At 43.0% G+C, this 23922-nt stretch overlaps 1 protein-coding gene across 1 annotated transcript in view; it reads left to right on the plus strand.

The window, feature by feature from the left end:
- Positions 1–23922, plus strand: part of LTBP1 (latent transforming growth factor beta binding protein 1) — a 343539-nt gene that overhangs the window by 84991 nt on the left and 234626 nt on the right. The window contains exons 3-4 of the mRNA XM_068129074.2: positions 15728–15950; positions 17603–17742. Coding sequence (XP_067985175.2) covers positions 15728–15950; positions 17603–17742 — 363 coding nt within the window. The remainder of the gene's footprint in view (positions 1–15727; positions 15951–17602; positions 17743–23922) is intronic.

Genomic DNA, 23922 nt, shown 5'->3' on the forward strand with positions numbered 1-23922 from the left:
CAGGAAGGGTGTCGCAGTGAACTCCATTCAATGTACAATGTGAGCTGAGTGGGTTCATCAAAAATGTAGTGGTCTGAGAGGGCCATTAACCAGTGCGGCAGCTACATTCAAGTGTACGGTGTGCACAAAGGGAGCTGCAGATGGAGGAAATCCTGAGTTGGATCTTCGAGATGGCGTGAAGCTGGAAGGTGTGAAAACATTTTGCTACCTCGGAGACATACTGAATGGAGAAGGTGGATCAGACTCGGCAATGGTTGCTAGAGTGAGATGTGCATGGAAGAAGTTTCTGGAACTGAGTGGCGTGCTGACGAGGAGGGGAGTGTCGTTGAAGCTGAAGGGAGAGGTGCAGTGGTGTAGTCTAGTTTTTTGTAGTGGGTATACTGTGATTTTTCCCTTCCAGCCTCATAGTCACCCGTCCCAGAGCGACGCGCCCCGGAGCAACTCCAATCCTGAAGCGACACCCCATAAGCACCACCACACTCACTAATGCATACAGTAGGTGACATCAGATCCGGGTCACAGGTCACGGAAGCCCCAATGCCATTAGTCAGTGCTTCTTAACACAGAAGATGGTGTGAATTTTATCAAATCAAATCAAATTTTATTCATATAGTGCATTTTAGGAATGAAAGTGTGAAAGTTCTGTCACGAAACTATGTTGTTACGTATCCTCGCGCATTTTAAAGTGGGTATACGGAAATCCTGGACCTTTCCTAGTGGGTATACGGCGTATACCTGCGTATCACGTAGACTACACCACTGGAAAGGTGCCTGCTGCATGTGTGAGAAGTTGTTATGATTTATGGGAGCGAGACGTGGGTAATGAATGTAGAGCAGCAACGAAGGCTGGAAAGGGTGGAAATGCGAATGGTTCAGTGGATGTGCGGAGTATCGTTGAGAGAGAGGAAGACAAATGATGAATTGCGAAAGATGACGGGAATAGAGCCTGTGATGGATGCTGTGAAGAGAAACAGGTTGAGATGGTTTGGTAATGTGTTGAGGAAGGATGAATGTGACTGGTTGAGAAGAGTGATGGAAATGAATGTGGAAGGAAGTAGAGGACGGGGAAGACCGAGAAAGACTTGGCTAAAGGTGGTGGAAGAAGAAATGCGGGCAATGGGTTGAACAAGAACAAGGGGAGATGCAGAAAATAGGGCAAAATGGAGAAGATTGTCATGGGGCCTGCAAGGCTAACCCCCGCTCTAGCAGGGAAAATGTCCTTAAAATGCCTGTTGTTGTTGTTGTGTTGTTGTCTCACTTCCACAGTTCTCCCGATGTCCCTGTTCTCTGCTGTTGTTGTGCTTGTGTGCTTCCCTCTATCTCCCCATCTTGTCTCCCACTTCCTTTATTATATGTTTTATGTCCGTTTATGTTTTTTGTGTTTAATGTGTTAGCTCTTACATGAGCCTCGATCTTGTATCCCCAAAAAAAAAATCCATAAATGCCCAGACTTGGCAAGCGTGAATTCTGATTCATGTGGCTTTACGACAATTCGAGAGACAATGGTGACTGGCTGTGTGAGGCTAGGTACACTGTGATTGACTTTTGTAAGTGAGCCAATATACCCCTATTGTACATGTTCCCACATTCTTAGAATTCCATAATAAAATTACAGCTGCAAACAATGCAACAAAAAGTAGGCATAGGGCCGACAGTCTTGCTCGTAATGAAAATAGGAACTACAGCTTGAAAATGGCAATTTTGGAGTGTGTGATGCAGGTGAAGGATCTGGGAGTGGTAATATATGTGGGGAAGGGGAAAGAGGAGAGGAGGTAAGCAGACAGCATGTTGCCAGACAGATATTTATTATTCACATCCATAAATGTGAATAATGTCATCGTCACCATCATGCACCATGCTGACGGTATTTGTTCTGCCGAAGCAATTTTGTACAGAATGTGGGTTCTGCTGAAGCAATTTCTTAGCTCAGGTTACAATCCGGGGTAGGTCATCACTCCGACACAGGAAGTCAGGACGGGAGGTTGGAATTTGGCCACGGTTTCAGTGATAGCTTGCCTCCTCTTTCCGAATGCCAAAGTGGGACAACGTCCACCAACTAATGTTTGCACATGGGACGCCCAGTTGAACATCCGTCCAAGGGACATCACACAGTCACACACATTGATGCCTCGCCATGACTGTGATAGCTGGGCCGATATTCAAACCCAGACTAGACAGTTCAGAGGCAAGAGTGCATACCTCCAGGCAGCTATCGGTAAAGCGAATAAGGTTTCAGGTTGTATTTGTAGGGTGATAACATGAATCAAAAGAGGTAGTGTTAGCACTGTATAGGATTTAGTGAGGTATCATTTGGAATATTATGTTGAGTTTTGGTCACCACATCTGAGGTCACCACATAACTGTCACAGGGAGGGTTCAGCATAGAACATGTTGATTGGTTCCAGAACTAGCTAGACTCAGTTATGGAAATTTAACTTTATACATTACAAAGAAAACGTTTGGGAGCGGTTCTGCTGGAGATATTTTAGATATTGAAGGGAATAGATCAAATAAGTGCGGAACGGTTTTTTCCCAGAATAGATAGTAATATGACCAAGGAAAATAGATTGAGGGTGGTAAAGAGTAGAGATAGATAGATATTAAGGTAGGGGTCTTTCACTCAGGGAGTTGTTAATGCATGGTTTGGCCTCCCTGGAAAGGTAATGTCAGCAGAAATGGTTCATAGGTTTGAACTGGAATTACATTGATGCCTAAAAGTATTGCGGGGATAGGACTAAATTGATATTGGAAGAAATGGAAAGGCCTGTCGGCCTCTTGTGTATGTATTCCTTGTATTTCCTTGTATACCCTCTTGCTTCCACGAGTCTTGATCCTGTATTGGAAAAATAGAACCTTTGACATCTGTAATGAATGTTCATTGAAGCAGATGGTCACATTTTGAGCACAATTAATCTCACTTCGCATTAGAGTGCATACGGTGAACTCGTGTCTCTCGCGTTCAACTACAGAAAAGTTCCTTTTGCCTCGTATCTATTGTAGGAACTTCCTGCATGCAGTTTGATTTGAAAAAGGTGCTCACAGAGTTATGTTGGGCACAAAAGTTTCAAATTGTTATCTGCCATGCTTGCACTTGCATCATACATCCCTTGCACACTTTGAACTCTCCCACCCGGCAAAGCAAGGGCTGCCCTTCCATTGGCCACTATGGGGGTTTCGGCTGCCCCTTAACAGTCGAGATGCAAGCGCCACCTGTATTCCTGTCTGAACAGCAAATCGAATGCTTTGCCATCAGCAGCTGGCAGTGTTTCGACAAACATAAACCATTTATTCCTGCCACTGTGATTCCAAGTCACAGATTGTTAATTGCCTTCCTTCTGACCACTTTGCATCTCCTAGGAGTGGAAATATTTATCGTATTTACAACACAAAACCGGTTATCTGATAAGTTTGGTTTTGCTTCCCTCTTTGATGTCACCGTGATGTGCGGAGAACTCTCTTGAAGACCGATTCCTTAATGGTATTAGATCTCCTTTCAAGTAATGGAGCCCATGTATTTTTGTTCTTGCCCTTAAATGGTTACTGTGTTCAATGAGATTTTCCAGGAATCTCCAACAATTCAGTCGCAGTAACATTAATGGAGCTTTCTTTCCTCGCAATGTAAGTGATATAGTTGAATTTTTTCCATGACAATATGCTTGCAGACTTCTTGTCGGCCAGTGCCCAAGAAAGAACTTGTCTCAACTGCTCTTGTTTCTTTAGATGTCAGAATTAAATGATCTGCAAAACAATAACCTTGGTGAAATTTTCCTGGAGGATCCTGTGAATCAAAGCACCATTAATGGCCTCCTTTTTTGAAAATGTGAGGGTGATTTATCATTCCTCTTTAAGGCTTCATAGGATATGATTGTGATAAACAAGAATGCTTGCATGAAGCTTGCCTTTGTATAGATTTGCTTTCCAGGTGGACTGGAAATTTTGAATTTAACTCAAAGCCACAACTCCAGAAAACTATCACAAAACTGTCCCGAAGTGAAAATATCCAAAAACTACACCGACTCTAACATAGCGCCACACCTGATGCGTCACCTGACCAAAGACCATGGCATGCCGCTTGACCCACACCTCGTAAATGAAGAGGTCATTCTGATCACTCAGAATGACCTCTTTATTTCTTATAATTTTCTGGTCAAATTGCTTCAATGTAAAGACGTCATGTTGACTGACCGGCACTGAAGAATGCAAGCAAAATCCATTTCATCAAATGCATAAAGCTACACATATATATATATATATATATATATATATATAGGAGTACCCGGCGTTGCAGGGGGTGGGGGGGTGGGGGGGTGGGGGGGGGGGAAGGGAAGCAGAAGAGGGAGGGGGGAAGGGAAGCAGAAGAGGGAGGGGTGAAGAAGGAAATGGGTGGAGTGGAAGGGGGAGGGGGAAGGGAGAGGGAGGGAAGATATACACACAAAGAATTAAGTTAAGCACCCCCCCCCGTTTTTTTACAACCTCGCACATTACAAGTTTGTTGTCGTCAAAACAGTGTAATATACCCATGTTATTGCTATATTTTCTGGAGAAGTGATATTATGGTCACATAAAAACATAACAATCATGCCGTTTTCAATATTTTATTCTGAATAATTTAAGGTGAAAATTTTTGGGAATTTTAGGCATATTTTCACCTCAATTTAAGTATGGAGCTATAGGTCCATCACGGACAGTGTGGATGACGTTTATGTTTTCTAACGTACAGTCATTGTTCTGAGAAGACCTCTAGCGATCTTTGCGTCAATAACGTGTGTAGGACCCACGTGATCGGATCACTGACTCAACCCTACGTCTCATAGACCCTGTAAGCCGTCGTATGCGTTGCTGTGGCAGGTTGTTCCATTCCCGATGTAATGCACGTTCGGGACATGTTGGGACGACAAATTGCGAAGATGGTCCCTCCAATAGCCAATCTGGATGAATTGGAACGTGCATTACATCGGGAATGGAACAACCTGCCACAGCAACGCATACGACGGCTTACAGGGTCTATGAGACGTAGGGTTGAGTCAGTGATCCGATCACGTGGGTCCTACACACGTTATTGACGCAAAGATCGCTAGAGGTCTTCTCAGAACAATGACTGTATGTTAGAAAACATAAACGTCATCCACACTGTCCGTGATGGACCTATATCTCCATACTTAAATTGAGGTGAAAATATGCCTAAAATTCCCAAAAATTTTCACCTTAAATTATTCAGAATAAAATATTGAAAACGGCATGATTGTTATGTTTTTATGTGACCATAATATCACTTCTCCAGAAAATATAGCAATAACATGGGTATATTACACTGTTTTGACGACAACAAACTTGTAATGTGCGAGGTTGTAAAAAAAACGGGGGGGGGTGCTTAACTTAATTCTTTGTGTATATATACTACATACATCTTTCTGGGGGGGGGGGGGAGGGATTTGATAGGCCCCTCCGTTTTGGGGGAGAGGGGGAAGGGAAGGAGGAAATTTTTTCCTGTGTAAAGTGCTTCATAACCTCAGTGCTGCACAGATAAAAAAGGGAAATTGTAATACTCTCTGCCACCACCACCAGGTGGCGCTACACGGTACACATTTAAATAGAGAATTTATGCCCCTCCCACGTTCCCTCACACCCCCGAATGAGGCCAATTTGACTGTTTGTGGAATTGATTTATTATTTGTGTTCAAATGCCTGGTGATTGTTTTGTATTTATTTGTGTGAATGTGTGCTTGTATATAACTGTCATTAACCAAAAAGGCTTAGGTGTTATCGAGCGATTTTTTAAAATTTATTTATTATTATTATTATTTAATCCAAAAAAACGAACTTATTTTATTTCTGAATTTTTTTTTTGCCTAAAATCCTCCCAAGAACTCACTGATGAACCTCTGAAAATCTGACGAAGATCCGTTCAGCCATCTCCGAGAAAAATGCCGACACACAGACACAGACAGTCCAACAGCTCTCTTATATAGTAGAAGATATACCCACATATATATACATATATATATATATATATATATATATATATATATATATATATATATATATGTGTATACACATGGGGAAATACCACCCTTTGTTTCATTGACCGGAATACTAATAGAGAGATGGGGAGAGAGAGATGGGGAGCGAGAAATGGGGAGCGAGAAATGGGGAGCGAGAAATGGGGAGCGAGAGATGGGGAGCGAGAGACGGGGAGTGAGATTGGAGATCAGATATCTGAGCAGATTAGAATATAATGAAATCAGATCACACATTCAGCAGGTGGACTGCACACAGCGGCACCACACGCACCGCGGGGCCCACCACAGGCATGTGGGGCCTGATCTTTGTACTTTGATCCATCAACCATTTGTTACACTGGATGACACTGAGGCACTGCATGACATCTGGGGCACACCGTAGGCATGTGGGGCCTGATCTTTGTACTTTGATCTATCGACCAGTTATTGCACTGGATGGCACCAAGGCACCATAAAGGAGAATAGGATGTATTTTTCGTTGTGTTTCACAGTGACAGTGCATGCCACCTACGGGTAATTTTGCCTCTGAATTAATACCTTATGTAGTGTGGGGTAGTGCAAGTGACTGAACTGCATATGCAGTACCTCGCCGTCTACTTAATCTCAGCACGTCGCTCACTCGGCACTGCAGCGTCATAAAAAGGCATGTGTGAACACTGTGGGGCCACACCACAGGTTGCTCTCAAAATACCAACCGTCACTTCACTGATGGGAATGCCAAGAGAGGGGAAAGCGAGGAGGGGTGGGAGCAAGGATGGGAGGGGAGCAAGGAGAGGGGAGGGTATAGTGTCACCACAATCACTGAGTTTGAGGTTCTATTACTTGGAACCTCCTTATCATTACTCATCAGTAAACGGCTATCTCAGTATGTTGATGTATTTTATGTCACTGACAGCAAACAAAGCATTTTAAACCATGTTGGGGAAAAATAAATAATGCGACATTGCCTCTAACTTGCCATGTGCCATGTCAAAATCTTCCCCCTGAGGGACTAATTCATGGATATGGCCGAAATAAGTAATGGTCTAGATGTTTATCCTCGTCACGGTGTTACTAATCTAGAGTGTGTTCATTTACCAAATTTATTGAAGAGCACTCACCAAGTGGCTAAAGCACTCAAGCAAGCACTCCATTCAAAACCGCTGATAAGGAACGCCTGGCTTGGCAAGCACGAGCTGGCTGCTTGGTAACTGAACACACACCTGAACATCTCAAAAGCATACAGCATACAGCACATACAAAACGCTGACAAAAGGACCGTGTTTTTAAACTAAAGACTTTAAATACTCATCATGATTATTTTCCTTTTAATGAAAATATACCACGTTGAGTTTTCAACACGGTTTTGGCTTTTAAGATATCCACAAACTCTGAGGTGATGTTTAGTGCATGAAAGTGGGTGGATTTGTACGTTTCAAAGTGTATGTATACATAATAACCTATAAAAGGAGAAGTAAAGAAAGATCTCTCGGGAATTTCCCCGGCCTCCCAATAAATTAATTACGTACGCAAGCATTTCACTTCCAAGCCGATTTTCGTTTTACTTCACATATGTGTCCATCCATGTACATGGGGAAATAGTTTCAAAAGTGGGGTGAAAACCAAAAAATTTTTTGTGAAAGACCACTATTTTCTTACTTCACGATTTGCTATTGCATTATGAGAACGTGCCTTATTTGGACGGTGTATATTAGACAGTTGCCACGATCACTCCAAACAAAACGTGCCTTACCTTGTTCCCTCTGGACGAGTTGCAATCAAAATGTACCTTTGTTTCCTCAAAACTACCTTTATTTAATGATAGATAGAAGACGCCTTGTTCAGTCTTGAAATGTACACCAGAGACTATGAAGCCAAATAGCTATGTCGAGAGGAAAAATGGCAGCGATTTCTGGCCCACTGAAGGGCAGGCGGGACCTGGCTAATGGGTGGTGCATGTGACACTGGGGGAGAGGGGAGTGGGGAGGCGTGACATGTAGAATGGGCGGTGCCAACACAGACACTAACTTATGTTTATACATATGATATTTGTATATATATATACAGTCACGTGAAAAAGTAAGTACACCCCATGTAAAGTTTTGACTTTTTCAACATATTTCAACATACAGCTATTTGATCTTCATTTCAACAATATTGAAAGATAAAGGTGATATAATATAACAAATATCATGAAACATTTACATTTTGTAGTCCAATGTATAATTTAAATAAACATAAATGCAAATTTCGCATGTGGAAAAAGTAAGCACACCCTTGGCTCGAATTGGTGGTATTGCCCCCTTTGGCAGAAACAACCTCAAGTAGGCGTTTCTTATAACTGTCTACCAGTCTCTGACATCGACTGGGAGAAATTTTTGCCCACTCCTCCATGCAGAATTCTTTCAGCTGTGCGATGTTTGAGCGGTTTCTTGCATGCACAGATCGTTTCAAATCCCCCCGCAACATCTCGATGGGATTTAGATCCGGGCTTTGACTTGGCCATTCCAGAACCCTCAATTTCTTTCTTTTCAGCCATTCCTTGGTGGATTTAATGGTATGTTTAGGGTCATTGTTATGTTGCAAGGTCCACGTTCGGTTGAGCTTCAAATTTCCGACAGATGGCCTCACATTATCCTCAAGCACCCTCTGGTGCAATGAAGAATTCATAGTGGATTCTATGATGGTGAGCTGCCCAGGCCATGATGCAGCAAAGCTGCCCCAAACCATAATATTTCCACCACCATGCTTTACAGTTGGTATCAGGTTCTTGTGGTCAAATGCTGTCTCTAGTTTTTGCCAAACATGTCTTCTGGTACTGTGGCCAAATAGCTCTACCTTTGACTCATCTGTCCAGGGCACATTGTTCCAGAAGTGCTGGTCTTTGCCTAGGTGTTCATTCGCAAACTTTAGTCTTGCCCTGATGTTCTTTCTGGACAGCAAAGGTTTCCTCCTGGCACACCTCCCATGTAGATCAAATTTGTGCAGCCTCTTTCTAATGGGAGATTCGTGCACTTTGACATCAACAGTGGCAAGAGCTACCTGTAGGTCCCATGAAGACATTCTGGGGTTCTTAGAGACTTCTTTCAGCATCTTGTGGTCTGCTCTCGGGCTGCACTTGCTGGGGCGGCCTGGCCTGAACAAGTTGGCAGTTGTTTGGAATCTTCTCCACTTGTAGATGTTCTTCCGGACAGTCGAATGATTGATTTCAAATTGTTTGGAGATCTTTTTAAATCCCTTCCCAGACTCAAAGGCATCTATAACCTTCTTTCTGAAGGCCTCAGAGAGCTCTTTTGATCTCGGCATGGTGACGCCGCACACTTCAACAACAAAGAGGAAACCAAACTAAATGCATGAGGTTTAAATAAGACAGGTTCCTCCAAGATCCTCTCTAACGATGTTCTAATCATTTGCACCTGAGCTGGTGCACCTGATTCTAATTTTAGGTATTTGAAGTAGTGATAAATGTCGGGGTGTACTTACTTTTTCCACATGCGAAATTTGCATTTATGTTTATTTAAATTATACAATGGACTACAAAATGTAAATGTTTTATGATATTTGTTATATTATATCACCTTTATCTATCAATATTGTTGAAATGAAGATCAAATAGCTGTACGTTGAAATATGTTGAAAAAGTCAAAACTTTACATGGGGTGTACTTACTTTTTCACGTAACTGTATATATATATCTAAATATAATTTCAGTTCTCCAGCTTTTAATTATAGCACGTAATGACGTCACCGCCATGTACGTACGCTCTGCCTGTCAAGCTCTCAGAAGAACCATCTGACAGCATAATTTTGATCTTTGTTCAGATACTGTCATAAGTGTATGAAAAACTCACAGTTACCGACCTGGTACTCCTGCACTTATGACAGTATCTGAACAAAGATCAAAATTATGCTCTGTCGGAGGGTTCTCTTGAGAGCTTGATAGGCAGAGCGTACGTACATGGCGGTGACTTCATTACGTGCGCTCATTAAAAGCTGGAGAACTGAAATTATATTTAGATTGGTTAATCCCGGCTGCATCCAAGTGATTCCATATAATGAGTGGATACCAGAGATAATGTGCCGTGTGGCAGATGGTACTTATCGCTCCCATTAAGGTACAGCATAGCTGGATGGGATACCTTAATGGCTGTTCACCACTGATAGTATGAAATCACATAATAACTGATATATATATATATATATATATATATATATATATATATATATATATATATATATATATATATATATATATATATATATATATATATATATTGTAACGGTTTTGAGAAGTGTGTAACGAATTTGAGAAGTGTAACGGTTTTTGAGAAGTGTAACAATTTTGGAGGAAGTGTAACGAATGTAAAAAGTATGGTTTTGTTATGTGTAACACCCTGTTAATGTAAATAATGGTCGCAGCCGTCCTCCTAGTTAATTCCATGAAACTTACACGCAGGTCACGATATATCTTTTTAAATAGTGTATTTCCTTATTCCATGTAGGCTAAATATGTGTTTCCCACTAGATTGACTTTGCATTGTATCAAACAAAATAAGCGTAGGCCCTTCCAATTTCCCCAAATCATCTCCGCTCTCCAAAGTCCCTTTCAAAAGGGTGCGAGTTGTGTTCAATCCCGCAAGCCGCCATTGCCCATGTGCTAATCTCGGAGAAGAAAGGCGTGTCTCCACCTCGTCATAGAGGGGAGGAGTGAGCCAGAGGGTCGCATGTCCAATCAGCACCGCGGTGAGCGACCCGGTAGGCGTGCCCTCGCAGCCAGCGGCTTGATTCCGCCCCGAGTTATAAAAGCGACTGTAAGGGACTGCTTTACCAGATGACCTGGGAGAGGAGCGAAGAGGCGGCACCAAGAGGAGCGGGGAGATGCGAAACGCTCCAAGCCAAAGAGGAGAGGTACTCGGAAAGGAAACCAGCTTTGGAGAGACGCGCTGAAAGGAGGGAGACGGCTCCACCAGAAGGAGAGGAGCAGGTGTGCCCGAGCCAGCGCGTGACGTCTAAAGCATCGGCAGCGGATACGCGACGAAGGGTTTTCCCACCAAAAACCGCGAGGAATTGAGAGCTGCTGCCTCCGACCCTCCTCCCTCTCCAGCAATCCACCTCAAGCCCTACCTGCCTGCAATATCCCCTGTGTAAGTGTGAACGTCGTCTGTCCTACTCGTTGTCTTGGGGTTAAGTAAAATGAATAGTGTAAGTTAACGATTCGCTGTGTGACTGCTTCTTCCATCCATTGCTTGTGTGTGTATAATAAATCTGTTCTTCCTCCGTACTCTGTCTTCTTCTCTTTTCATTCTCTTTCGGTCGCTTTAGAGGTTTCCCGATTGAATATCTGCGGTGCGATCTGGTCAACGTCGGGTGGAATCGGGTTCTAATCGGGGAGTAACTGTTCGGACGCGGTAATACCAACCGCTCGGTAAAATAACATCTAAAACCGCGTCTGTAACAATATATATATATATATATATATATATATATATATATATATATATATATATTGTTGCGGATATGGGATTTGCATCCATCCATATCCGCTTGTAAATATTCCCCTATTTCCTCAATACTTCCCAACTATCCCCAATCCCCCATTCCCTAGTCCCATTTTCTGTAAACAACACTCTGTAGACCCGACCTCCCTCTATTTCCCCCATTAAATGTCGTGCCCAGGTTCACCGCATCCCATGTAAGACAACTATAGGACATCTTGCTAGTTATTCTTAGTCTATGTCAGTTAAGGACTCGTTTCCATTAATTCTGACCCTTCGTTGCACCAGAATGTGATTGTATGGCACCGTTAGGAAGTTTAGGACCTCCCCGCAGCTCTTCCTCACGGTTCAGCAACAACAACAACAACAACAGCAACGGCGGCGGCGTGCACAGGGAGTGCGCGTCCTCACTCCGGCTTGGTTGGTAGGGGGTGTTGGGAGGGCATGAGGCCTTCCCAACGAGCCGCCATCGAACATGTGCTCGACGGGGTTACCAAATAGGGGCTCCCTGTCAGCTCCTCGTCAAGGGCGGAGCCTGGTAACCCCCGCACCCAATGGAAGCGGCGGACCGGCCCCAGGGGGGCGGAGCCAACCAGCCGAGGGCGTGTCACTCCCCGCTGAGCATGCGCAGGAAGAGGGAGGTGACGTCAGATGCGCGCTGAGCTTGGAGCAAGCAAGACGTACCCTCCGAGCGCTGTGAGGCCTCCCCGCATCTTCTGGACTGGACCGTGCTTTATCCTGTCCCCGAGCCAAGGTGCACCTTGTGCTATCGACTACCTGTCCCTTCCTGCCATCAATCCCTGTGTAAGTCAGCCTTGTTCCGTTTGTCTGTGGTCTGTCTGGGAATAGATAAGATTGTATTTAAGTGCCCATCTCTTCTGTGTCTTTACCTCACTGCCTTGTAATCTACCCCCTTTTCTCCACCACTGTAATTATACCCTCCTCCGGAGGTCTTGAGAACTGTACCCTTGCGTCGTTTCATCTATCCCAGTCGTTGTGTCCTTTCCATCATTGATTTAGCATAGCGCGATTTGGTCAACGTCTGGGTGGAATCGGGGTCTAGTCGGGGAATAACTGTTCAGTCGCGGTCATACCAACCGCTCGGTCAAAAATAACATCCAAACCGCGTCCGTAACAATATATATCTATGCAGTGTCTGTCCTGTCCTGTGTTGTCACTGAACAAATCCCTCAAACATTTTTGAAATCGTACCAAACATCTGGTATGCACCTACCTCTCCTGTGTGTATGTCCTAAGGGTATATATATTTATTTATTTGAAAAAAAAGTTTAAAAAAAAATTTTTTTGAAAACTTTTTGGTTTTTAAACTTAAATCAACTTCAATTGTTTATAAAATGTAATATCACGTATATTACAAATACATTTGTGCAAAATAATTGTTTGCATTATGATTGGTGTAAACCATGACAAAACAGCAACTCAGGTACAGTCATCTATCTATATATCTACATATCTGTGCAGTGTCTGTGTTGTCACAAGCACTCCCTCAAACTTTTGTTTCCGTGGTGGTGAAGTGTTTTTAATAACGTGGTGGTGAGGTGTATTAAATTTGGTGGGGGTGAGGTGTTTTGAATTTGGTGGGGGTGAGGTGTTTTAAAGTTGGTGGGGGTGAGGTGTTTTGAATTTGGTGGGGGTGAGGTGTTTTAAAGTTGGTGGGGGTGAGGTGTTTTGAAGTAAGTGGGTGTGAGGTGTTTTCAATTAAGTGGGTGTGAGGTGTTTCGAATAACGTGGTGGTGAGGTGTTTTGAATTATGTGGTAGTGAGTTGTTTTTAATAACGTGGTGGTGAGGTGTTTTGAATTACGTGGTGGTGAGGTGTTTTTAATAATGTGGTGGTGAGGTGTTTTGAATTACGTGGTGGTGAGGTGTTTTGAATTACGTGGTGGTGGTGTTTTTATTTACGTGGTGGTGAAGTGTTTTTATTTACGTGGTGGTGAGGTGTTATTATTTACGTGGTGGTGAGGTGTTATTATTTACGTGGTGGTGAGGTGTTATTATTTACGTGGTGGTGAAGTGTTTTTATTTAAGTGGTGGTGAAGTGTTTTTATTTACGTGGTGGTGAGGTGTTATTATTTACGTGGTGGTGAGGTGTTATTATTTACGTGGTGGTGAAGTGTTTTTATTTACGTGGTGGTGAGGTGTTTTGAATTACGTGGTGTTGAGGTGTTTTTATTTACGTGGTAGTGAGGTGTTTTTACTTACGTGGTGGTGAGGCGTTTTGAATTACGTGGTGGTGAGGTGTTTTTAATTACATGGTAGTGAGGTGTTTTTACTTACGTGGTGGTGAGGCGTTTTGAATTACGTGGTGATGAGGTGTTTTTATTTACATGGTAGTGAGGTGTTTTTATTTACGTGGTGGTGAGGCGTTTTGAATTACGTGGTGGTGAGGTGTTTTTATTTACGTGTGGTGAGGTGTTTTTATTTACGTGGTGGTGAGGTGTTTTTATTTACGTGGTAGTGAGGTGTTTTTATTTACGTGGTGGTGAGGCGTTTTGAATTACGTGGTGGTGAGGTGTTTTTATTTTCGTGGTGGTGGTGTTTTTATTTACATGGTAGTGAGGTGTTTTTATTTACGTGGTGGTGAGGAGTTTTGAATTACGTGGTGGCGAGGTGTTTTTATTTACGTGGTGGTGAGGCGTTTTGAATTACGTGGTGGTGAGGTGTTTTTATTTACGTGTGGTGAGGTGTTTTTATTTACGCGGTGGTGAGGTGTTTTTATTTACGTGTGGTGAGGTGTTTTTATTTTCGTGGTGGTGAGGTGTTTTTATTTACATGGTAGTGAGGTGTTTTTATTTACGTGGTGGTGAGGAGTTTTGAATTACGTGGTGGCGAGGTGTTTTTATTTACGTGGTGGTGAGGCGTTTTGAATTACGTGGTGGCGAGGTGTTTTTATTTACGTGGTGGTGAGGCGTTTTGAATTACGTGGTGGTGAGGTGTTTTTATTTACGTGTGGTGAGGTGTTTTTATTTACGCGGTGGTGAGGTGTTTTTATTTACGTGTGGTGAGGTGTTTTTATTTTCGTGGTGGTGAGGTGTTTTTATTTACATGGTAGTGAGGTGTTTTTATTTACGTGGTGGTGAGGAGTTTTGAATTACGTGGTGGCGAGGTGTTTTTATTTACGTGGTGGTGAGGCGTTTTGAATTACGTGGTGGTGAGGTGTTTTTATTTACGTGTGGTGAGGTGTTTTTATTTACGCGGTGGTGAGGTGTTTTTATTTACGTGGTGGTGAGGTGAAGTACTTCATCTATAACCCTATTTGTGAGCGTCTGTTTGTTCGGTTGTGCCTCATGGACAGCCTAAGGAAGTGAATTAGAGAGGGAAGAGGGGATCCTTTGGGGGGTAGTAACCTTTTTGACAAAAAACATGCGCGCATCAGATTTCGACTCGGGGCGTGCCCAAGGGGCGTGGCAGCGGGCGTGCCCAAGGGGCGTGGCTTCCTCTGACTACAAAAAGGCCATGACATACACGTGACACAAAATGTCTGACAGGATGGTGCAGAACTAGAGCAATTACTTTAGAGTGGCCTAATCTGGGTTCGATTTCCAACATGACTATCAACTGTCAGATTTGTGCTTTTGTGCTTCACAAGAAGAGGGATTGCATCATTGTGGGCGCCGTCCCTCAGACATACGTTAAGCTGGCTGTCTCGTTTGCTAACAGTTGCTAAAGTACAACGATCACAGGTTGTCTTTAACGAAGAGTGTGCAAGTCATCGCCGACTCTCTGGACAAATTACAATTTCCTGTCACATTCATTGGAACATCAGTCCTGGCCAGCCAGATCGTGAAAGCCTTCATTGAACCAAAAATGTTTTCCCAGCGAGCACCACAGGAAGGTGGGAATAATCAGAACAGACTGTGTATATAAAATATAAGCTCATGGCAGTTCCTGAGTGTTTGTCGTTGTGGGTCTTGGGGTGAGTAGACATTGATGACTTCAGCTCAATACTGTCGGAGCACGTGATGATTCTTGATGTGAAAAACTCTCTTTTCTACTCCAGTCATTAAGTGTCTGTAGTATGTGAATCCCAATGGGCATACCTAAAGGCTAAAGGTGTATTAATACGCCAATGTTATCTCACTACCCTGGTGTAAACACAGGACCTCTGGGTTACCAATTCCAGTTGTTCCGAACAATTTCACGAAAACTGAAAACTGCTCAACGAAGCAATGTTTGTTTCACGAATTCTGTTGCATTTTGTCTTGCTGTTTCAGCCGTTTGCAACCCACGCTGTCAAAATGGCGGCCGCTGCATCCGGCAGCAGGTTTGCCTGTGCAAGGTTGGGACGCGAGGCTCGTCCTGCCAGGAAAAGAGGACGCGATCTCCCGCCGCACCGGCAGCGGCGTCCCGATCCATCCGCTCAGGAAGAACACACATGATGTTGACTCTAAAGCACCGGTCTTCCGTACATCGCCTTTCACACCAAAGGCCGCCGCAGTAAGTTCATCTCATCTTACAAAACCTCTGCCTTTTATCCTAATTGTAAAAGCAACCTTTAAATCCAGGGGAGCTCCTCTTCCAACCCCTTCCCCTGCCCTGGACAATTTTGGGACAGAATTTCTAGTAATAGTTTAAAATTCTAAGAACCACAACAAATAATAAAAACTTCCTGCGAAGTCCCTGGGATACGTTCTGGCAGTTGCACACGGTATTTGGCGCGTCTCACTGCACCGATTAATTGAGACAGGTGGTACATGAGGTCTCTGCTTGTCTGGCTTGGATGCACATCTGGCAGACATTATTTTAGCTGAAGGTACTTGAGTCGTTTGGTGGTCGAGAAGGTAAACCCTTGTTGCAATTCCCTCACATCGTATGCTTTTGAGTCCCATGGTTGCTCGGTGGAAATTTCCACCCCGTAAGACAAGGTGACACAGCTACCCAGGAGTAGATGTTGGACACAAAATAATTGTCTACTTGCCGTGAACGGACGATTGCTCTGAAAAGAGTGAAATGGATTCCGACACTCTCTGCTGTTCCTTTTGGCCCTGTGCATCCTTATCCGGCCAGTGCACTATTACTAGCTCTTCCACGAGCCTCGACTATGTAGGCCTATACAAGCAGATAAAGAATTAATTCAACATTACCAAAACCATTTGAACCGTGTGCGGTACCTATGGCTTGACCGTGTACTGGATACTGCAGATCTTTCAGGGTATTTGTTACCGCAGAATTATGCGAGGCAAACCTAACAAATTCTGCCATGAGTGTTTATTAGAAATACTTGAACACATACGCACACACACACATGTGCACACACACACATGTGCACACACACACATACGTGCACACACACGTGTGCACACCCACACACACACACACACACACACATGTGCACACACAGGCACACACACATACGCACACATATGTGCACACACACGCACACATACACACATGTGCACACACACGCACACATACACACATGTGCACACACACATACGTGCACGCACACATACACATACACTGTGGATGGTGTGTGTGTACACATGTGTGTGTGCACGTGTGTGTGTGTCTGTGTTTGTGTGTGCGTGTGTGTGTGTGTGCGTGTGTATGTGTGTGTGTTGGTGTTTGTTTGTGTGTATGTGTGTGTGTCGGTGTTTGTGTGTGTGTCGATGTTTGTTTGTGTGTATGTGTGTGTGTCGGTGTTTGTGTGTGTGTCGATGTTTGTTTGTGTATGTATGTGTGTGTGTGTGTGTGTGTCGGTGTTTGTGTTTGTGTGTGTTTGTGTGTGTTTGTGCGTGTGAATGTGTGTTTGTGCGTGTGTGTGTGTCGGTGTGTGTATGCATGTGTCACTTAACGTCATGGCATGGGAGATGATTGACAAAATGTTTCCCCCTGCATTTTTAAAAATAAAACGGGAAGTTAAGTTATATAATTGATTTCTAAACAATGGATAATGTTTTGCTTCTATATTTTTTTTTTAATACTTGTCATTTTATGTTCTAAAGTTAAACAGTAAATACATTGCCCTGTTTCTATAGATTGAAGTCCTATATTGCATGTGAATAATGTATGATAAATGACAATGTTTGGGTGTCATCCTGCTCGTATGTTCATTCACCGTTGGCCACATTATCTGTGTCCGTGCGCAGTGCTCGCTCCCCTCAAGCTCGACCTCCTCCCACGACTGTTCAACGTGGTGCTTCATTGCCTCACCTCATGAAGCTCAAATATGGAACTCACCAGGGAACAGGAAGGAGCTTGCCAGCCAAGCAAGATGTCAGCTCTAAAGGTTAATGTTTATGCTTTCATTTTATTACTTGGAAAATTATTTTTTTTAAACAAGTATATTGATCACTCCGGTTTGTGTTTGTTTGTGTGTTTGTTACTTGGCCAAAAAAAAATATATATATTTTTTTGCAAGTATGTTGATCACTCCGGTTTGTGTGTGTGTATGTGTTTGTGTGTGTGTTTGTGTGTGTGTGTGTGTGTGTTTGTGTGTTTGTGTGTGTGTTTGTCTGTCCGCTCACTTATACTTGCCTACAGGTCACAATTTGAAACCGATCTTCACGAAACTTTACCAAGCGGTAGCGTTCGTGGTCCGACAAAATCGTATACATTTTTGGGGTCTAAAGGTCAAAAGGTCAACATAGGCCAAAGGTCAACCACCTTTTACAAATTTCTAAAATCCTCAATTTTCATCCGATTGACTTGAAATTTGAATAGGATATACATATCGGCAAACTGAATTCAACCACCAACTATTTTTGAGTTGTTTAGGGTTAGGGTTCACCCACCAACTATTTTTGAGATAAATATAGGTCACAGGGTCAACATAGTCCAGAGGTAAACCACTTTTTTTTTTAATTTCTAAAGTCCTCCATTTTCATCCGATTGACTTGAAATTTGAATAGGATTTTCATATCAGCGAATTTAATTCAACCACCAACTATTTTTGAGATTAACATAGGTCACAAGGTCAACATAGGCCAATGGTCAACCACTTTTTTTCAAAGTTCTAAAATCCTCAATTTTCATCTGATTGACTTGAAATCTGAATAGGATTTGCATATCAGCTTACTGCAACCAACCATCAAATCAACTATTTTTGAGGTCAACATAGGCCAAAAGGTCAACATAGGCCAAATTTCTAAAATTGTTAATTTTCATCCGATTAACTTTACATTTGAAGACGATTTGCATATCAGGTCACTGAATTCAACCACCAATTATTTTTGGGGTCAAGAGGATGCTCTATGAGTGCCATTCTACTTTGTTCTCTTTTTCCAAGTGTCACTCTTCGAGTGATTTTTCATTTTTCTTCTGTTTTCATGTAAATTTATGCCGCCAGCTGTTGTATTAACTCTCATACTATCCTTTTTCATAAGAATGAAAGGAATACTTTCGTGTCTTTAAAGAGCAAAGCATCAGCATTGTGGCAATGCGTCGTACTCCTAGAATTACATTAGTCTGTCAAACATCACAATGTTTATGTTATCGGATCATGTTCATGCCAGCTCACATGAATCGGTCAATTGTAGGTGCAGTCTCAAATATTATTTACAGTTGCATGATCACATCTTCCTTTATTACTAAATAGGTCTGACTGTGTAAGTTTATATATTCCAGTGAATACACCGTCAATCTGTTGATAGATGCAGCATCACCGGATACTCCACATCACATCTAAAATATTTAGCTATGATTGGTAAACATAGAGGGCCTTTACAATGAAAAAGCTAAGGATAGTGAACAATGAGAAGAGAAAGGAAAATAAGTTGTGAATTGTTGTACATGGTAAAAATATCAGTAAATGTTTGTCTGAGACCGCACCCTTCCTCTCCAAAAATCGTTGCATCCCAAGAATGTACCTGCTAAGACGAGGAGGGAGCTAGCGGCCTGATGGAGCTAAACAAAGTGTACAGAATGACAACTGAAGGATTGGCTGACAACGTGAAAAGTTCAACAGACTACCAAATCCAATTTGTACACAAACACAAAGACAACAAACCTGACAAGGTATCCCTAACACACCTGGAACATTTTTCCAAAGACAGGTGTGAATAGAAGATGTCACATATGAAACAGAAATGTCAACAAATACAGTCCCAACGATTGCGAAAAAAGACAATAAGAAAAATATGCTGTCTTCGTGCAAAATATCAACAGATATATACGATGTCACTGATAAATGGGAGAACAATCAAAAGGAGGGACATCTCAAAAAGAGTTTGACAAATTGGGAGTAGACAAAGAAGTCTCATTAGAATGGCTAAGAATCTATATCTCTCTAATCTCAAGACTGAACTCTCAAACCTGTCTCCCTCTTCCAAATCCTGGTGGTGTCTGGTCAAATCTGTTTCTGGTGTTTCTTCCCTCTCCATCCCCTCACTTACCTCAAACTGCTACACAGCTGACTCGCACATGAAAAAGCTGAATGCCTCAACTCTGTGTTTGACTGACGATCTAGTGTCCCAAACCCATCTCTCTCTGTACTCACCGTACCCAGTCGTACCCAGCTGCTCCTGGACTCTGTGTCATTCTCTCCCAACAAGGTGGAGAATTTTCTGTCAAACCTCGACTCTGATTCTGCAACTGGACCATAAGGCATCAGCCCACGGGTCCTAAAATCCTTCTCTGTAGCTCTTTCACACCCTCTCTCTGTTATTTTCACCCTTTCTTTTGGTCAAGGTCATCTGCCATCAGCTTTGAAATCAGCCAACATTACTGCTTTACACAAAAAGGTGCAAAAACAGATCCTTGCAACGACAGACCAATCAGCCTGCTCCCAATCATCAGCAAGGTCGTGGAATCCATCATTGCTTCTGATATTATATCCTTCCTCTTCTCCTATGGCTTGATATCTGATCTTCAATTTTGATTCAGACCAGGTCATTCTACTCTGGACATGCTGCTTCTGCTGTCTCAACAATGGATGGAGGCCCTCAACACCATACAGAAAATCAGAGCCGTCTCCCTTGACATATCTCGTGCCTTCAATACGGTCTCGTACCCCACTCTGCTCACCAAACTCTCCTCTTATTGTATCCATGGAAATCTCCATGCATGGCTGGCGGACTTCCTCTCTGGTCGCAGTCAACGTGTGTCCCTGAATGGAATTCTCTCATCTCCCCTTCCTGTTCAGGCTGGAGTTCCTCAAGGCAGTGTTCTGGGCCCGTGCTTTTTTTTGGTATTCATCAATGATCTCTCCAACTATCTGGAAAATCCTCTCTATCTCTTTGCTGATGACTCCACTCTCTGCCGCTCCATATCTCACCCCTCAGATCGGCAGACAGCAGCCTCCTCACTTTCTGCAGACCTGGACAATATCACAAACTGGTCAAATAAGTGGAACATGTCTTTAAATCCTGACAAATGTCACACTCTCACTTTGTCTCTCCATAAAGACCGTCTGGACAACCCTCCCATCTACAGTCACATGAAAAAGTAAGTACACCCCATGTAAAGTTTTGACTTTTTCAACATATCTCAACATACAGCTGTTTGATCTTCATTTCAACAATATTGATAGATAAAGGTGATATAATTTAACAAATATCATGAAACATTTACATTTTGTAGTCCATTGTATAATTTAAATAAACATAAATGCAAATTTCGCATGTGGAAAAAGTAAGCACACCCTTGGCTCCAATAGGTGGTATTGCCCCCTTTGGCAGAAACAACCTCAAGTAGGCGTTTCTTATAACTGTCTACCAGTCTCTGACATCGACTGGGAGAAATTTTTGCCCACTCCTCCATGCAGAATTCTTTCAGCTGTGCGATGTTTGAGGGGTTTCTTGCATGCACAGCTTGTTTCAAATCCCCCACAACATCTCGATGGGATTTAGATCCGGGCTTTGACTTGGCCATTCCAGAACCCTCCATTTCTTTCTTTTCAGCCATTCCTTAGTGGATTTAATGGTATGTTTAGGGTCATTGTCATGTTGCAAGGTCCACCTTCGGTTGAGCTTCAACTTTCCGACAGATGGCCTCACATTATCCTCAAGCACCCTCTGGTACAATGAAGAATTCATAGTGGATTCTGTGATGGTGAGCTGCCCAGGCCCTGGTGCAGCACAACTGCCCCAAACCATAATATTTCCACCACCATGCTTTACAGTTGGTATCAGGTTCTTGTGGTCAAATGCTGTCTTTGGTTTTCGCCAAACATGTCTTCTGGTTCTGTAGCCAAATAGCTCTACCTTTGACTCATCTGTCCAGAGCACATTGTTCCAGAAGTGCTGGTCTTTGCCTCGGTGTTCATTTGCAAACTTTAGTCTTGCCCTGATGTTCTTTCTGGACAGCAAAGGTTTCCTCCTGGCACACCTCCCATGTAGATCAAATTTGTGCAGCCTCTTTCTAATGGTAGACTCGTGCACTTTGACATCGACAGTGGCAAGAGCTACCTGTAGGTCCCGTGATGACATTCTGGGGTTCTTAGAGACTTCTTTCGGCATCTAGCGGTCTGCTCTCGGGCTGAACTTGCTGGGGCGGCCTGGCCTGAACAAGTTGGCAGTTGTTTGGAATCTTCTCCACTTGTAGATGATCTTCCGGACAGTCGAATGATTGATTTCAAATTGTTTGGAGATCTTTTTAAATCCCTTCCCAGACTCGTAGGCATCTATAACCTTCTTTCTGAAGGCCTCAGAGAGCTCTTTTGATCTTGGCATGGTGACACCGCACACTTCAACAACAAAGAGCAAAACAAAGTAAATGTCTGAGGTTTAAATAAGACAGGTTCCTCCAAGATCCTCTCCAACGATGTTCTAATCATTTGCACCTGAGCTGGTGCACCTGATTCTAATTTTAGGTATTTGAAGTAGTGATAAATGTAGGGATGTAATTACTTTTTCCACATGTGAAATTTGCATTTATGTTTATTTAAATTATACAATCGACTACAAAATGTAAATGTTTCATGATATTTGTTATATTATATCACCTTTATCTGTCAATATTGTTGAAATGAAGATCAAATATCTGTATGTTGAAATATGTTGAAAAAGTCAAAACTTTACATGGGGTATACAGTGAAACCTTGACTTACGAGTGCACCAACTTCCGAGTTTTCCGAGATACGAGCCGTCGCTCGGTCGATTTTTTGCTTTGTGATGCGAGCCGAGATTTGAGTTACGAGCGAGCGAGCTTACGCCACCCGCCACTAGGTGGCCCAGCGAGCGTTCAGTTCACGTGGTTATCTTGCCGTGCAAGCATCTCTGCCGTATCGCTGTTGCTTTGTTTTTGCATTTTGTTTATTTTGGAAAATTTCTTAGTTTTAACCATGGGTCCTAAGAAATTGAGTGCCAAGGGCAGTGCTGAGAAGAAGAAAAGGATGATGTGCTTGGATATAAAACACGTAATCATCGAAAAACATGAGCGAGGTGTGCGTGTTGTCGACTTGGCGAGGCAGTACGATCGTAGTACTTCTACGATATGTACGATTTTGAAGCAGAAGGAGTCGATAAAGGCTATAACGCCAGCCAAGGGCGTTAAGATTATTTCAAAGCTCCGGACCTCTGTCCATGAAGAGATGGAGAAGTTGTTGTTTGTGTGGTTGACGGAGAAGCAGCTCGCAGGAGATACCGTGACCGAGAGCATCATCTGTGAGAAGGCACGAGACATTTACGGGGATTTGGTGCAGCAGACGGCGGGAACATCAACGGACGAGGCATCGGAAGAGTCATTCAAAGCCAGTCAGGGATGGTTTGATAATTTTAAGAAGAGGACCGGCATTCACTCCGTCGTCAGGCATGGTGAGGCAGCAAGCTCGGATGTGAAGGCAGCTGAAGATTTTATTATAACTTTTGCCGAACTGATAGAAGCCGAAGGATACATCCCCCAGCAAATCTTATTTTATTATGTACAGTATATACGAGGTCGTGCTTGTTTATACATTATTTGTTATTTATAAAGTACATTTTTCTTATTTAAAAACACGTAACAAAAAAAATTGGTGTGGCTTTTGGGGGGCTGGAACGGATTAATAGCATTTCAATTCATTTTAATGGGGAAATTTAATTTGAGAAACGAGCAAATTGAGTTACGAGCTCGGTCACAGAACGAATTAAACTCGTAAGTCAAGTTTCACTGTACTTACTTTTTCACGTGACTGTACTTGCTCAACAATCCTCTTGAAGAAGTTCTGTCACTCAAGCTCTTGGGTCTCACTATCAGCCATGATCTTTCCTGGGAAAACCACATTTCCAAGCTGGCCTCCAAAGCCAGTTGCCGACTGGGCATCCTCCGTCATGGGAAGTCCTTCCTTGGCACCTCTGAGCTCTTCACCACATGCAAAGTTTTCATCCACAGCTTGATGGAATACTCCTCTCCCCTCTGGACAGGTGCTCCCACGTCACATGTAGCTCGGCTTCACGCTGTAGAAACCAAAACTTTCAGGATCATTGTTATCTCCTGCGATGAAGCTGATTCTGAGGCCCTTTCACCCTCTCACCGCAGGCAGGTTGGTGGT

This window comes from Myxine glutinosa, chromosome 9, assembly GCF_964187855.1.
Source record: "Myxine glutinosa chromosome 9, kmMyxGlut1.1, whole genome shotgun sequence".
Lineage (NCBI taxonomy): Eukaryota > Metazoa > Chordata > Myxini > Myxiniformes > Myxinidae > Myxine > Myxine glutinosa.